The sequence below is a fragment of the Chaetodon trifascialis genome, chromosome 1, assembly GCF_039877785.1.
Source record: "Chaetodon trifascialis isolate fChaTrf1 chromosome 1, fChaTrf1.hap1, whole genome shotgun sequence".
Lineage (NCBI taxonomy): Eukaryota > Metazoa > Chordata > Actinopteri > Chaetodontiformes > Chaetodontidae > Chaetodon > Chaetodon trifascialis.
Window position 1 is genome coordinate 10,116,829 of NC_092056.1, and position 17,717 is coordinate 10,134,545.

General features: G+C 40.1%; 1 protein-coding gene across 1 annotated transcript in view; it reads left to right on the forward strand.

The window, feature by feature from the left end:
* Positions 1–17,717, forward strand: part of LOC139335032 (protein diaphanous homolog 3-like) — a 161,588-nt gene that overhangs the window by 61,394 nt on the left and 82,477 nt on the right. The window contains exons 19-22 of the mRNA XM_070968415.1: positions 10,209–10,304; positions 11,678–11,772; positions 13,685–13,786; positions 15,881–16,120. Coding sequence (XP_070824516.1) covers positions 10,209–10,304; positions 11,678–11,772; positions 13,685–13,786; positions 15,881–16,120 — 533 coding nt within the window. The remainder of the gene's footprint in view (positions 1–10,208; positions 10,305–11,677; positions 11,773–13,684; positions 13,787–15,880; positions 16,121–17,717) is intronic.

A 17,717-nucleotide genomic window follows, 5' to 3' on the forward strand; every position in this document is an offset into this window, starting at 1 on the left:
ATGAGAGGTTAAATTGTAAAGTGCTGTATAAATTAGGGATGTGCGTGATTAGCTGAGTTGCCAATTAAACATTACTGCCCTCGTCAGCACCAGATATACGAGTCTGTCATACTTATTGTTACAGTGGAAACTGCTTATCGTGATCACGGTTCTAATAATCTACCAGTTATAGATCAAAAAGTTTGGGACAGAATGATTCCTGTACAAAAAAATACATTTCTAATAATCAAAATAGTCAAGTTATCATGAGGCTGGTGCAACCATTCACACTCACACTCACACCTAAGGGCAATTTTATGGTCACCAATTAACCTAATGAGCATGTTTTTGGTCTGTGGGAGGAAGCACGTGCACTACCTGCAGCTCCACCGTGCCGCCCACATTGAAATCATGACAGGGAGAAATGGCTGTAAATGGCTAGAAATGCAATGTCCAAATTGCTAGAGGGTTAATTGAGCTGTTTAGATGTAGGCATTGCAACAAACAATATTTTTAGTATAGCTTGCTACAGAGTGCTCAAAGGAGCATTTTGCCATATGTCCACTTACCACCAGTGGCTCTGGTGGTGTCTGACGTCATAGTAAAAGGGCGACATAAATGACAGAACGGGCAAATAAATGTTACCTGAGGAGGTTCACTTGTCGTATACTCTATTTATCAGAGCAGAGGAGCTTTTCTTATTGCAATTTCCATAATGCAGGGTGTGCAATGCATTTCAGTGGCATTTCTGTGCAATATTTTCTTTGGATAATGCTTTTCTTTATACATTAAATTGTGCTCAATGCTGACTATTTTCTGGGTGATTTCTTGCTTTCAGACTAATCAAGTTTAAATTAATATAAATGTAGCCCATTTACCATCAATTAAACATCAACTGGGTTATGTTTTTTGTTAAAACAAGTGATCTCAGGCATTATAATCTGAAATTGTAACACATAGTGAAATCATATTTATGAGAATGGTATAGGGTGGTGATGGAAAGTTTTGAGTTTAATGTGAGAGAAATGTGATTTACTTACTTTGAAGATAAAGAGTATAGAACTTTTATACCTGGGTCAAGGTGCCAGTCCCGCATATATTTACATGTGTTGCAGCTCATACTGGATATAATACTCCCATCTTTGTTGACTCTAGTTTTTTTTTTTTTTTTTACCGAGAATGTATTTCCTCCTTCCTTTCTTTGTCTGGTGTTTTTTTTCTTCATATATCATTAAAAAATACTACCAGTGTGCTCAAACATGCATTAAGTAAAGTCAAGTCAGTTTTATTTTTTAAAATCTCCAGTCTAGTTTTTTTCTCAAAGGCTTTACAATTTGTACATAATACAGCACCCTCTACCCCCTAAAGTCTATACACTATTTATTTTTGCCTGCCTTTCTGTCTTTTTACATTTTATGTATGACAGTGCATATTGATCTTTTAATCTTGATACAGCACACAGTAAAAAGTAAGAGTGTTTTGCTGGTGTAAGGATATCATTTGATTTCTTACCACTAAATATATTTTTCCATATATAGAGATTAATGTGCTTGTCAAACTTACATGTTACTATATGGACTACATTTTGTTGTCCTCGCATTCATGGTCTAACTAGAGGATTCTAAATTGACATCTGGAACAAACCAGCTATTTCTTCCCATCTCTTTTTTTATCAAGACAGGGCAGAGAGATGGATTCATGGCCGTAGTGCTGGGAAAATGAGCAACAGCATGAAGAGAGCTGCCCTTTCCCGGGGCTTCTTTTCTGCTAATAAATAACATCCAATTAGACGAAACCCTCAAAGATCACAAAATCAGTTTGCCATTTCTCTCCAGGATACAGGCATCTGCTAATAACCTACCTCTCCTCCAAAGCCACAGCACTGAAATATGAGAGACAGAAAGGCAGTGCAACTGAAAGGATGTTGGAGAATGAAAGTGTAAAGAAAAAAAACAAGAATGTTAATAGCCTTTTTTTATTATTATGGTAATTAAGTGACGGAGGAAGTGTTCAATTTATTGATTCAAGCATGCCAAGATCTTTCATGTTGGGTTGTGAGTGCATTTCTCGGACATCCAGTATGTCTAAGCGTATATGTAAATGCAACCACACCTCGTATTATCAGATATATTAGAGACAGTGAAAGTGTCGCACTGGGGTCGTAGTTACATGCCGATTGTAGCACAGGGTATTTGTGTTGTGAATGATGCAGAAGCTATGGAACGTGGTTGTTACCAATTTTGCCATAAGCTGATTACTAGTGATTGGTTTTGTTGTGGGCTGCACGGTGGCGCAGCAGGTAGTGCGTGTGCCTCACAGCAAGAAGGTCGCAGGTTCGATTCCCGGGTCGGGCCTTTCTGTGTGAAGTTTGCATGTTCTTCCCGTGCATGTGTGGGTTCTCTCCGGGCACTCCGGCTTCCTCCCACAGACCAAAAACATGCTCATTAGGTTGATTGGTGACTCTAAATTGCCCCTAGGTGTGAGTGTGAGTGTGAATGGTGTGTGTATGTGCCCTGCGATCGGCTGGCGACCGGTCCAGGGTGTACCCCGCCTCTTGCCCGTTGACAGCCGAGATAGGCTCCAGCCCCCCCGTGACCCCGAAAGGGATAAGCGGCATAGCAAATGGATGGATGGATGGTTTTGTTGTGCTGGTCATTGTCCACATGAGCACTTTGTGGTTTTCAAAAACTTAAACCAACTTATTGAAATTATGTTTATGAATGGACTTTGACTTTCGGGACAGATTTATTATACAATCAGTGTTAGGAATCACAGACAATTGTTGTTAAGCATGCAAAAGTAAACAGCGGGGTGCTCCTCAAATAGACATTTTAATGAATAAATTGTTAGAAATGAAAAACTTGAACACCCTTCATAAGTGACGCTTCACAAGTGTCCCTTTTTTATGTTTCTTGCCACAGCATTAAGGCTGCGCTCTCAGTCGATGTCAGACTCTGCAGAATGTAGCCCTCAGAGAGAAAGTCGAGGAAAGACAAGCTCTCTTTCCACCGCTAGCAGAAAATGACAGACACCCCATTTTCATATGATTATATTGTTCTGGGAAGTGTGCTTGTGTGGATTTTGGCAGTTTGCACAAGTGTATTTGCGGGCCTACTTGACGGGAATAGTGGTTGTGTGTGTTTGGGGTCAAGCACATATGTGTGGTTGAGTAGCTAAGGACGTTTAGTGACAGTTACCATGGTTAGTGTTACTTAGTCAAACTCAGACTGATGTGACACATTAACAGTCATGATCATTCAAACCTATGCTTCTAATCAGTCAGTCTTCACCACAGTAACCCTACTTCTAAATTGGATCCACTTAACATATCTGCATAGTGATTGTTAATAGGCCTCTCAAATGCAAGGTGGGTGAGTTTCTTAGAGTAGCAATAGCTTTTGTGGTCTACTGTTCAGAGAACTTAATAGGCTTTTGAATTACAATGAGACAAAAGGAGCTGAGGAGGTTGGCGGACACCATCATAGAGTATTTATAAGGATCGAGGACTAGAGGAGGTGGGGATGGAAGATCAGTGGGTGGTCTTTTTTAAAATCAAATGCCTGACAGAGGCTAAAAAAATATGTGTCTCATATTTACAGAAGTTACAGTTTTGCTTTGAGTTGGGCTTCAATGATCTAATTACCATAACCTCTCAGCTGCATTTTGGTGAAAATCTAATTTAACATACAGTTTACCTTCAAAGATGTGTGGAGTCCAGTTGTGTTCCCAAGGGTAGGAGATAGAATTAGCAGCGAAAGTGGCTTCTGAAGCTTTAGATATAGTTTGTTTTGAACCACCATGTGCACATGAGGATAGCAGCAGGATGTCCATCTCATGCTGTCTAGTAGTTAGTATTGCTTTCCGCTGGTATATATCTCTTCACATCAAATGGGCTTTCTCTCCTGTGTCTCTCTCACACTCCGTCTCACTTGTTCTCCTCTTCTCTCCTATTCTTGCACTCTCTTTATGCTGTTGTTTTGACATTTTGAAGAACACCATTAGTTCTATAATGACTTTTCGTGTGGCTGCAGAAAATCTGTGCCATTATGAGAGATTTCATCAAATGCACAATCATCAGAGGCTTTTTCCATTGTTGAAAGGGAAGGTCTGATAACATAGTACACACACAGTGAATAGATGTCTATTTTCTTTTCCTTTCTTAGAATGTCAAACCCACAAATTTCACACACTTGCCTGTAATGCAACCACATTCTGCTTAGAAACGGCTAATGCATTACGGTTATACTGTCTGTGTACAGTACTTTGACTTAACGCAGTCAGCAACACGCCTAATACCTGGACAGTTTACTGAAATTTGTACCAAATAATGTATGCACATGCACACTCATTGTCCTCATTGGTTCTTTGCCTCCCTTTTCCTGTTTTTTTTGTGGGTAGTTAACCGTCTTCTGTTTTTCTGCTTTCATTTCTCTTTCATTGTTTTCTCCTGTCTTTCTTCTGCCACCGTTTCTCAGGCATCAGCACCTCAGTTTATTCCCAATTTGTGTTTTTATGTTCTCATATCAGCAGAGTAATGGGCTGGCTCGTTAAAAACATATTTGCTTTTGCGACTTTATTTTTCGGCAGTGATTTTTCATCCACACATGTAGGTTTGTGTATGTATGGCTGCAGACATGTTTGCAGCACAGAGAAAAACAGAAAAATGGCTTCAGAATATGAATGATTTAGACTGCCATCAATCCATTGAATGACTTGGGAAATGTTTGGGTGGGCTTAACAACTGTTCAGATTGGACTCCTGCCACTACATAGTGAAATGAAATGGTGATAATAATGCTTCATACCTGATATGACAGAGTAGTCAGAAAATACTAATTTCTAATTTTAACACATGCGCACAGTCACACACATTTAGATGCCATTGGTAGGTCTTCAAGAGGCCTTTAGAGGGCACTACTCCACTGAGAATAGAGCTACTGGTAAAATTCATCCCCACAGGGCCAGTACATACTGATTGATACAAGCTCCTAATCAATTCTGAATCTTTTGATGTAGCATCAATAATTTCTGTCCAGATTTGTGAATTTACTTTTAAATGAGTGTACTTGCATGTTCTCTCCGCAGGGTATGTTTCTTTGTGAGGAGCAATTGACTGCTATGTTGTAGACGCTGAAGCTCCAGCTGGAGTAATTTCAGTGGTTTAGATTTAGAAGCGATCTTGGTATAGCAGGAATAGGGGAGGAGAAGAGAGAAAAGCCTAATGAAGTCTGTTAATTTGCTGCTATCAGAATGAAAGTCTCAGACTAATTATGGCCCTGGGTCATCCAGTCTGAATCACAGGGAGAGGTGGCCCTGCATGGTTCACTTTGATTCGCTCACTCACAACACAGCTCCTCACTTTACTGCTCTGATCTCCCTCTCTGTCTCACACTCACTGGTACTCGCACACAACTCTGGATTGCAGAGTCTGCAGACAGACCTTTCAAGCCATCATGTTGGTTTTAGTCGGGATGTTGGAGTGTGTGCATTGACAAGGCAGAGAGGGAAAGGTGAGGGCAGGTGTGTATAGTCCAAGAAGCTACTGGGCGCTCTGGATGTCTCTTGTGCTTTCTGTCTGGCTGACTGAAGTTCAGGACTTAGCTGGATCAGAACCATACGGTGAGTCAACAGTCAAGCTGCACGGCTGGTTTGACTGTTCGTCTCCCCTCTGTTGACTGTAGAGTTGACAGATGTGTCGGAATGGTGGATTTGTTCACTTGCTGCAGACAGCCCCCCTCCTGTGCATCAGATGTCTCATAGTGGATTTTGCTTGAGGCAATCGTGTGTGTGTGTGTGTGTGTGTGTGTGTGTGCGCGCGCTGTTTGCACATTGAATTGAGACCCCCATATTATCCCTGCTACAGAAACTCCTCTAATAGTAGTGATTTAAAGTTTACCTGCATGGCTGCCTTGATTGGCTATTGGAAACAACACAGTGATTTAATTATCCTTTGGAGGCAGCTGCCCTCTCAACTTTCCCCTCACTGTGTGCTTGTGCATCTACTTCCTGAGGGGAGACGATTGTATCCCAGCAACATACCATATATAATGAGCCTCATCAACTGAAAAGTCAGTTGAGGGTGTGATGTCTCCAAAGTAAGATAGTTGAACAAATAGTGGATAAAATGATGAGCCACATAAGCAGCGTCTGCCTCCTGTCTCTCACTCACACTGCTGTCAGTTCGTTACATCACTTGATAAATTCTTCGGTGTTGGTATTAGTTATCAAGTATGTTTTTTCATTTGACATTAGTGTTAGGATATTGTGTGTATGTGTGTGCGGGTGTGTGCGTGTGTGTGTGTGTGTGTGTGTGTGTGTGTGTGTAAAAAAAGCCCGGCAGTTCCAGTAAGGCCTTTTCTCTGATTAGAAATCCACCCTGATAAGATGAAGTGCTGGTGTGAGTCGAGGGCTGTAGAGAAGGAGGAGATTTTGGTGTGTGTGCACATCGGTGTGTGCGTGTGTGAAGGGTGGGTGGGGGGATTTGAGGTGTTACTTGCTTGTCTCTGAGGCCTGCCTGTCATGTACAGCATCAGTCATGCTCTTTCACAGCAGTTTTATTTCATCCACCATTCCCTTTAGTGCTTTGACGGCACAATTCACTGATACTGCCTTATGGGAAGTGCTACTGTTTGGGAAGTATGTGTGTGCGCATGGTTACACATTGTCATATTTTTGTCAAGTGCCTTTAAACTGTGGCAGAGATTGGATCAAAACCAGTCAGTAGAATTATTACAAGTGAGAAGAAAAGATAACTCTTTCAAAATTCTAGCTTTGCATCCTTGTCTGACCCTGCAACTGAACATTCTTTTCCTTTTCTCAAGAAAAGAATAAAACTTTTCTTTTCTTGTATACCCAAGACCCCATGATTTCTTTTTCCATTCAAGAAAAGACAAAGACACAAATTGACATATTTTTTTTTTGTTTGATTTTTTGTTTGTTTGTCATTGTGTGAATAATGTAGAATGCATTTTTTCCCCCAAAGTACACTACACTGGGGTAAAGGAAAATTGAGACCGTCCCTCTTCTTTGCTCTATTTTTCATACTTATCTCTCCTCCTGCTTCGCCCACAGTCTCGACATCAAGTTGACATTCATCGCAAGCCTCCATTAAGAGGCCTTAACTTGAGAGTGCTTAGATGGTAGACAGCTAGCACTGTGCGCCGTGGCAGAGCAGAGTAGGCCTTTCAACTGAGACAACTTATTGTTGGTGCCTGTCTCTAATGCACTGTTCTCTCCTGTCTTGTGAGTCCTGCTTTCGCTTTTCTGCAGTGTCTGATCTCAACTTCTGATGAAAACTGTGGTTTTAGTCAATGGCTTGGTTTGTAACTTACATCGCTCTGTCAGGCTTACTCTCTGATTCGCTCTTGCCCCATCTCTCTAAACTGGTGGAAGTTTTTTTTTTTTTTTTTCCCCCTGAAGTTTCTTTTCACACAAATTAATGGTGGCACATCCATTTGCCATTAGAGCCTGAAATATCTACTGTAGTCGCACCATGCATACGCTCCTTGCCTCTTTCCTTTTTTTTTTTCTTTGCTAGTTCTGTGATGTGATGCAGACTCCCCACTGCTTTGCACTCACAAGTGTATCCTTATCTTCCCCACTTCCTGGGTGATAACGCAATCTGATAACTACAACAGTGGCCGCTTCCTGTGATTGATTAACCAGTGACCTCTGACCCCCTGTGGGACATTTTAATTGGCTGATGTATAATGAGCGGGCTTCCCTGAAGAAGAGCTGTTTTAAGCCCAAAGAGGATGAGGGGCTAATGCTGGAAGGCAGAAATCTAATTAGCTGATTTAAATGATAACACCTGAGGCAGCAGGGGGGAGCAAGAGAGTGTGTGTGAGAATGTGAGTTAGCGCGTGCACACACTATATGATTTCTATCTGATCACTATCTCTTGTATGATAGAGATGGATGCAGCCCTTGCAGTATTATGTGGGGCTGATCCATGAATTATACGACCCAGCCAAGTATGTTTACAATATATGCACTGACACAAGGAGGTTAATACTCTGGTACTGTGCATTTCTTGCCTGTGTATGTGTTTCAGAGAGAATCAGTGTGTGTTGGTGTAATAAATGAGATTCTGTGAGGCTATACGTTATGATGAGTCGATCAATACAACATCTTAATGCAGTAAGCTGGGAGCTTTCTACAGCCAGCTCCCTATATTGTATCCAAATATCCAATAACATTACATTCAAGATTACATTCCCTTAATAATAAATACTTGTGTTCTTTACGCTGGTTTTTAAGGTAAATATTGAATATATAAATATTGTCAGTCCTCTGCTGCTGTAAGGACCGCTACAGAAAGTCATACTACCCACTACAATGCAGTGCAACGACTCCACTCTGTGCAATGAGAGGGGACTTAACTTCTGAGGGACTTGCACATTGAACTTTATTTTCCTGAGTAACTTTGCACATTCAACTGCTCGACGAGCTCCATCTTATCTAAATTCTAATCTATTTTTTATTCTGTTTTATTTTTTATCTAGTACAGTAGTTTTTATGCATATATGTGTACATTTTAAATCGTGTTTTGCTTACTTACCTCAGGCTGTTGGCAGTATACATGAGTAATATACATGTCATAAAATGAATAAAATTTTCCACTGCAATGTTTTTCAAACCAACCTTTTAAACTCAAGGAATAACATTTACTATTTTTGATGACATTGATATTTTTTAGTTGAAATACTTAATCAGATATCAAAATTGTTGCTATACACCAGCTGAGTTATCATTTCAGCTCTAATCTTGGCAAAGATTAAAAATATGACATGCGTGTCTGTTATGTTGTTTTCATTGTGAACTATGTCTGGTACATTTTTAGTGAAATTGATTGGTAAATGCTGAGGTAGTTTGTCTTTTTTTTTTTTGCCCTTTTTCTCTTTTATTTAGCCCTTTTCTACCTGTTTACTCTATTTATATATTTTTTCATGTAAGTTTTTATAGTGTATTTGTTCTTCCTTTCCTTGAGTCTCTTCATGTTTCATGCTGCAGTAGACAGGGTGCAGTCGTCTGAAAATGTATTTTTATCTCGTTATTCTCTCTCCTCTCCCTTTTCCATGGTACACGTTTCCCATTGTCCTCCTTGTCTGTCCTTTGCGTTTCTTCTCTCTCACACACTAAAAGACTGTGAGGAGAGTGTACCAACTGAGGAGCCACGTAAGTCTAAGGATAGCTCAGTGTGTGGCTGTGCTTGTGTAATTCTGTGTGTGTCGAGCTCGACCATAGGGGTGCATGTTTGTGGACATGCTAACAGTCTTTTCTGCGGGAGCTCCATGCATACCTCTTCACTTTTTAATTAGATACAGGGTCCCTGAAAGAAGACCAAGCCCATGTGGAGTAGTAGAAATACCTTTCCTGTGGATTAACCCCACTCCTCTCCTCTCCTCTCCTCTCCTCTCCTCTCCTCTCCTCTCCTCTCCTCTCCTCTCCTCTCCTCTCTCTTCTCACCACACACACTATAATTACAGCACCAGACAATTACCCAGCATACTCCTGGGATGCACATTTTGTTCTCTTAATCTGGTGTCTTAAATAATTAAAACCAAGCGTGAACTCCTCTTTGTGAGTGTGGCTCAAGAAGAGTGCGTGTGTTTGTGTGTGTGCTTGCGAATGTGTGTGTTGGTGTGCATCTGCGTATCTGTGTCTTATTGGTCATTTGTTTTGCTTGAAATCCTGATCTCACGATGTCTCTCCTATCTGCCAATAGCACTTATATCACAATCCCACCTACCTGGCTCCATGTGACCCAGAACAGATTTGCCTTCACCTATAACCTGATTAGTGTGTGTGCAACATTGTGTTTATGGAACAGCCATAGCTCACCCATACCTTACTGTCAGTGGTGTAATCACAACACTTTGCCATAATCCCTTTCTCCATGCTTCTCTCGCCGCATGGCATTCCGTCACGGCGGACTCTGTCATTGTTCTTTTTGAAAAATATGTAACAGCAGAGATCCAGAAGTCGTGTAAGTGGTTGAATTTTCACAGTTGAAATTATTGTGGTATTAAAACTCTGTTAGCAAATAAAAAGCGACAATAATCCCTACATTCCTCTTTCTTCCCTTGTCAAAAAGATATGGAAATCTCACAATCTCACTGTATCTTTGTGTATATCACACACATCTCAGCAGTACAGTAAGTGCATACACTTGTGTAAATGTTTCCTGTGTGCGTGTTGAGAATAACTCAGTGTTTCTGTCTTCATCAGCCAAAAAAGAAGAGGATGATCTCGAGGATAAAAAATCCATAAAGAAGAGAATTAAAGAGCTCAAGGTGCTCGATCCTAAGATTGCACAGAATCTATGTAAGTATTTATTTCCTATCAGCTCGCTCCTCCTCCCAAGGACTAGATATACACAGATCCATGTCTCTCGATGTTACAGTGTACTATGCACGTCTGTCGTTCTGTCCCCCACAGCTCCTCGTGATGCACTTTGCACTCACCTTTTCACTGAATCTCACTTCAGAATCCCTTTATTTTGTGCTTTGCATTTTATAAAGTGACCACAATAGGCAATTTGGCAAGGAATGAGTTACACCTTTGCTTGTTGCTATAGCAAATGTAAAGCATGACTACACTTACTGTGAACCTGGCTGCTGCTCCCTGTGACTCATTTCTTCTAACACAGACACACACAGACACATTGAGCTAATTAACAATAGTAAGCTTCCATTAAGGAAAGAACAAATTGGAAAAATGCTACGATGTGTGATCGCTCTCTCTCTCTCTCTCTCTCTCTCTCTCTCTCTCTCTCTCTCTCTCTCTCTCTCACACGCATTCACGCACACATGCTTGGTTTTGAAATGACCGTTTTAAAAGCCCCCGGCATTAATGAGGATCCAGCTGATCTCTTAAGCGCTCCCAGATCTTAGCACCTCATTGGCTTATATCAAGGGTAGCTGTGACCTTTGTTTCATGTATTAAAAGAAAATGAGACTAATCAGCCCAGTAACAGTGATAAATCATGCAGAGGAAATTATAGAGCAGGAACGAAAAAGGGAAAAAAAAGGAGAGTAGGCAGTTTATGTGTTCCACCATAGGAGGCAAAGAGTTTAAAAGCTTTGATTGAGGTTGAGAATGGGTATATGAGGTTTTACTTCTGTTGCTTGATTGATGCTGCCACTATTAAGATAAAGAGCAAATTTATTCCATGTAATGAGTTCTAATGAATTAGATTTTAATTTTAGCCATACTGTAAAGGTGCAGAGCTCACCGATGTCACATTTCCTGTCGCATGTTTTAACAGGAGATGAAAGACTAGTTAGTCAGTCAGACCTCTTTGATTGTATGCAGTTTTTTTTTTTTTTTTTTTAAATCTTGAACTGTTATACTGTTGTACTGGCACTGCAAACTTTGCTTGAAGTCACCTCAGTAATTGTTAGAAATTGTGCATTCCATTGTTCTGTTTTGATATTCTCTGCCATACCGTTTCCTTTTAATGCGACCTAGTTAGTATGTATTTAATATATATCCTGCCGAAACCACCTTTTGAGTCATTCCTCTTCACAACAGACTCGGTTGGATACGTAATACTTTGAAACTAGGATGTTAAATGATATTTATATCACCACAGTTTTTACCCTCAGATATTCCCAGTAATCTTTAATAAAATTTGTTATTAGTGAATCGTTTTTATATTTACCACAGCATTTGTCATATCCCCTGTGTCTGTGTAGCCATTTTCCTGGGTTCCTTCCGTATGCCTTATCAGGAAATTCGGCGGATGATAGTGGAGGTGGATGAGGAGCAACTCACCGAGCCTATGATCCAGGTAGGACAAGTTTTTTATCAAGTTGTAAAATGAGTTTCAGTAACTTATCTGACGTTAGTAGAGGACTGACCACCTAAGTCCAAAACTAGCTCAATCTACAATCTGTAACTTTTTCTAGACTGCATAGTCTATAACTATATTATCAGTGCTGTTGTTCTCCAGCTCAACAGCTCATCAGGTACATGCCCTGATTGAAGCGGGTCATGAACATGGAATCTGTGAATAAAAAAATAAGTGTGATGCTGATATTAAGCATTATTTTTTAAGTGATATGTTTCTGCTCTTCTTTTTTGTTTCAGCTTAAAAGTCACATTTCAGTTTAATGCCATTTATTTAAGACATACTTAAAACAAATAAAGTATCCATCCATCTGTTTGTATCAGATTTAAATCACAATGCCAGGTGGACTGGAAACAGGGTCTGTGTCTATTTTTGACAGAAAAAAAAAATCTTTTGATGAATTCTTTTTTTAAATTTACTTTTACTTTATATTGTGACACTAACAGGGATTCTCATGATAAAATAATGAGGAAAATACTCACAGGAGCACATGCAGTACGTACTCACAAGAGCACATGCAGTCCATGATAAATCTGATTAAGAGCCAAGTCGTAAAACCAATTTGTTCCCAGAGTTTTGAAAGAGGACACGGACAATGCTTGCCTGATTTCAAATGGAAGGCTGTAATAGAGGTTATGAGCTCTGAAAATGCCCTTCTACCCTTTGTGTCCAGTTTGGCCCTGGGTATAAACAGTAACAACTGGTACACAGACCTTAAGCTACTGAGAGGAGTGTGAGGACAGAGAAGGTCAACAGTTTAGGAAGGGGCAGACGAGTGGTGAAACTTTAGAGCCAGTTATGAAGGACACAGGTAAACAGTGAAGGGAGGACAGAATGGGGAAATGTGCTCCAGTTTTCTAGTTCGGGTCAGCATCTTGGCAGCCATATTTTTTATAAGTTGAAAGCTGTCTATTGACTTACTGTACTGTACAGCAAATAAGGAATTACAATAGTCAAAATGGCTCAAATCAAAGGCATACTCTATAAGCACATAGTGAAATAAAGTAAAATAATTCAACTGTGATCAGTCAGAGTGGGTGTGGGTTAACTGAGTTGAAACAAATAAATAAATACAAAGCAGAGCTACGGATGTGCATTCCAAAGAATTAATTTGATCAATAATTGCTAATTACAACATGCAAATAATGAATCGTCATTAAGGTAAATTCCATTATAATGCATCAATAAAAACACAAGTAATGGAAGTAGCAATTTTTATCCTGACTCCGGGCTTCAGGGACAGATTTGCGCCCCAATTTAAATGCATCAGACCAACATATTAACCACACGCTAGCAGTATTTGTTGAGATGGCTGGTAAATTCAGATGAGAAGGCAATGTAATCAACATGGCTTTAATTATTTATTCCTTTTGGCTTTCTGAGACCCCACTCACACTTTAACTTTCAATTCTGTAGTAAAGTATATATAGCCTTAAGGATATAGTCTGATAATAAAAGACATTTTATTACAGTTACAAAGCATTGTTTTCACTGAAGTTCACCAGCAGGCCTGAAACTCACTGAAACACAGCAAATAGAACAACAGCAGGTTAGATTGTAACCGGGCTCATTCTAAATGAATCATAAAGAACACCACGTTATTCTTCAGGCATGAACAGCTTAACTATTGGACAGTTTGAATTATAACATTTTGTACATGGTAAAGAAATAGAAACATGACATTTAGGAAGACATGACATCAAGGACAATTAGCAGTAAGTAAATAAAGTAAGTGTCAGGCATCACAACATCACAAGGCTATTTTTATATGAACTCAAACTAGTTGCCTTCCTCTGCTCTGCTTTCCTCCATGCTGCTTCTCACTCCTTTTCTTCTTCTCTCTTCTTTATAGAACCTTGTGAAGCACCTACCAGAGCAGGAGCAGCTGAACGCCTTGGCCAAGTACAAAAATGAGTACCCAAATTTGTCAGAACCTGAGCAGTTTGGAGTTGTGGTGAGCACACACACACACACGCACACACGTACATACACACACACACACACACACACACACACAAAACATGTACATGTAAATCACAAAATAATATTTTTTCTTTATTTTGTAGTGTTTTTGTTGATGTCTGACATTAAAGTCTTTCTATGTGTCAACTAAGTTGAAGCATAGTAATATAAACTCTTGTATTTACATCATATCATCACTTTTCTTTCTCCTTCCTCCAAACACACACGCACGCACACTAATGGAGCACTTTCATACGAATATCCTAATCCTGAGCTTTTTAAAATTCTATCTTCTTTAAGCCTTAAGAGGAAAGACAGGACACCTGTGGACTGCTGCACTAATTTATGCACATTAAAGAACAGCACTGCTGCCTAATTATGTCTGCATCGTTTTCTTAAAGACTTTTCAAAGGAGGTTTATTCAGAATTATGCATGAGGAGTGTAGCACTTTGTGTATTTTGCATTTCTGCCTGGCAACCAAGTTACTGACAAAGCATACAATAATCTTCTTCTTTTGCCCCATGTACTCACCTGTTTTCTAAACACCCATGAAAGAGAATCTCATCACTGAGTGGAAATGCATTGATTGAATGGTTGATTTTCAGGAGGAGGAAGAGAGCATGTTTGGCTGTTGTGTGCAGTCCATCAGGGAGACATAGATGTAGGGCCTGTGCTTTTGCATATCAGAAAAGCTCAAGTTCAAAGGAAATTTTTGATTTACCATAGTGCAGACACATCTATCTTATCTGTCTGCCACTCTCGCAAGTTGTTTAGATAAAAGAGTAAATGTATTTTCTTTGTACTGCTTTCAATTGAGCATATGCCAAAAAGGATAAGCAAGCACATTTGGTTTTATTTGTTTTACAGAGTCCCAACTTTTTTGGAAGCTGGGTTGTACATCAGTCAACTTCAGGCCGTCCAGAAACTTTTATTGCTATACATGGGTTGTGGTTGATGACTTACAGACTTCATTTCAATCCCTGAAGTCTCAGGACTTATTCTGTTTACTAGCATGTGCATCCTTCTGGCTCAACTGTAGTTGCAGTCCTTATGATTGACACTTCTTATAAATACGGTCTTTCATCTTGGATTTAAATTGTTGTTGACACTCCAAGAAGACATTTATTACAAGTTGCCAAAATATTTACTCACATTTATTTGTGTTTACACTGTATGGTGCATAATTTTTAAATTCACTGGTCACACTCTCGCATCCTCTCATGTTGTTAATAATGCCCTCAACAGCTCAGTTTTGCCTAGTGTCCTCTGTAGCTTTTATGGAAAGCACTGCTGCACAAATTCACTTTGAAGGAACACTTGTGTCTGTCGTCTGTCTTCTTCCTCTGATTATGTTCTCCCTCTCTACGTCTTTATCACATAATTTATTGCATCTCAAACGTCCATTTCGGCATTATATTTGGTTCTTGTGCACCTTACTTTTTCTTAATTTTGTCATATTCCTCTCCTGCCCTGTTTCCTCTCTCTCCTTTTCTCTCATACAAACACACACACACTCACTTACTCACCGACTGAAATAGTCATTTGATAACATTACAGTAGCTATAATTAAACCCTTGATGGAAGACATCAAACCACACAGCCAGCTGTTGTGTGAAACAGACAATTGGAACCTGCGCCCCTCCCCATCACCCCACACACATAGACAATCACTGTTGTGGCCGAGCCCTGGGCCCAATGCAATATTTTCCAATTTTCTCTAATTGTGTGAGAGTGGTAATCCAAGGCTGCCTATTGTATATTCCACCCCCTCTGCTGCTTGCCCTATATGGACACTAACTCCACAATTAACTTACCAGACCTGGGTCCCAAATCAAATCACTGCCAGCATCTATTACTACTGCCTAGCAACACTTTCCAGCATGCCGGTTGCATGCATTTCTTTTAAATTAGATTGGCTGAATGTTCCAAAAGTGCAACTGTAGTTATTTTAAGTTTACGTTTTATGACTTTGTTCTCCCTCTTTCTCATCATTTTCCTTTGTTCTTTTTTCTGTAATTCTCCTTTGCATTATTCTTTTCTCCTTTGCCCTTCCCTGTTTCCTCCATGTCTCTTCTCCCCTCTCAGATGAGCAGTGTGAAGCGGCTGCGTCCTCGCCTCAACCACATCCTCTTCCGACTGCAGTTTGAGGAGCAGGTAAACAACCTGCGTCCAGATATCCTGGCTGTAAACGCCGCCTGTGATGAGGTCAGGAAGAGCCGCTCCTTTGGCCGCTTGCTGGAGCTGGTGCTGCTGCTGGGGAATTACATGAATGCAGGCTCTCGAAATGCCCAGTCATATGGCTTTGACCTCAGTTCTCTTTGCAAGGTGAGGTTTAAAATGCTGACCTTACTATCAACTGTTTACATACAGAATGTCACCTTTTATCCCTCCAGTGGCGGTGCTTCGACAGGAGGGACGTTCAAAGGAAAAAGATCATGACTAAGTTTTCCTATCCACTTTACACGGCCGTCTTTGCAGTTGGACTGTAGTAACAGCAGTAACGTGATTTGTAAAATACCAAAGTAACCTGCCAGATTCTTCTCATTGCCATTACTGCAGTCTCTGATAACAGGAAATCAAAAACCTCATTTGTTAAAGTGCTCATGTGCAATATAGATATTGTATTGCAATTGTGTATTATGAGTCCCAATCTATAACAATCAATAGTTTTGGAGATAAAACTCACTTTTTTTTAACTCACAGTCATCAGAAACATATTTGATGACCTGAACACAGATTCAGTGTTCAGAGTGTCTTTTGTGTGCGCAGACATGTATAATGTTAATCCATGTGTGTGCATGTGTGTGTCTGTGTGTGTGTAAGAGTGCATTTTTCTAGTGTGTCAGCCTCCAGTCATTTATGTGTTAGGACTTTTTTCACCTTGTCTGAGCCTTATCAGTGAACTGATCACAAGTGGCTGCTGTGATTAGAAATTTAGTTTGAAACTATTTAATTTGATTGAGCATTATCAGTCTCACAAGACAGATTTTTTTTCTCTATCTGCTGGCATGTATCAAAGCAGCCAAACACAGGGGTTATTTTATTCTTCTAGATTCTTCTTCTCTTGCTCAGAATAGATAACTGAGGCTATTGCTGGCATCCCTTTGTACGTTTGCACACAACCCAGTCTTTGTGTATAGCAAATACCAATATCTTTGGGTTTCATATGACATGATGACAGAATGGTAAGTTTTCCTTTATCATAGTGATGGTAAGAGCAGAGTGAAATCCTGGAGTAGTAGGTGGTTACGTTACAGCTGTTGGCACACTCACTGCAGTTTCCACAGTAACAACCACCGCAACCATTCATCACTGCCACTTCCCTACCCAGTTAGACTCGGATGCTTATGTTCATATAAACACCCTTGCCTGTGCGTTCACACACATGGATTCATACATACATGATGCATTCATTTAATCAGCGTGAGGAGATTATAAACAATTAATAAGAGTCTATGAATAGGCTTTATGTTTAGCACATTTGTGACGCTGCTCGTCCGGTGTGTTTTTTTCGTTATCTTTCTGTTCGTATGTTGTGGAACCAAGGTGTGAGTCATTGTCAGAGGCAGGATATACAGAGGAAGACATCACCTTTGTGCCTGCCCCGAGTTTGACAACTTAATTCCATGGCACACTCCACAGCACAGGAAAACTGCACCGAGTCCAACAAGAAAAAGCAAAATATTTACATTGTCAACTATGATTACCATCCATCTAAATGCAGAGAGGGACCTTTTTTGAGCGCAGCACTTGAAGCTTTTGAAAAAATGGGAAAACAGAAATGAAAAGAGAGATGAGAATGTTTGATTAGAAGAGATAATACAAACATGATTAAACCCAGCGGGGCTGAGTACACTGCTGTCTACCAATAGATCACCTAGAGGGATACACAGCAACACACTCCACAGGAGGGATGTTTGGC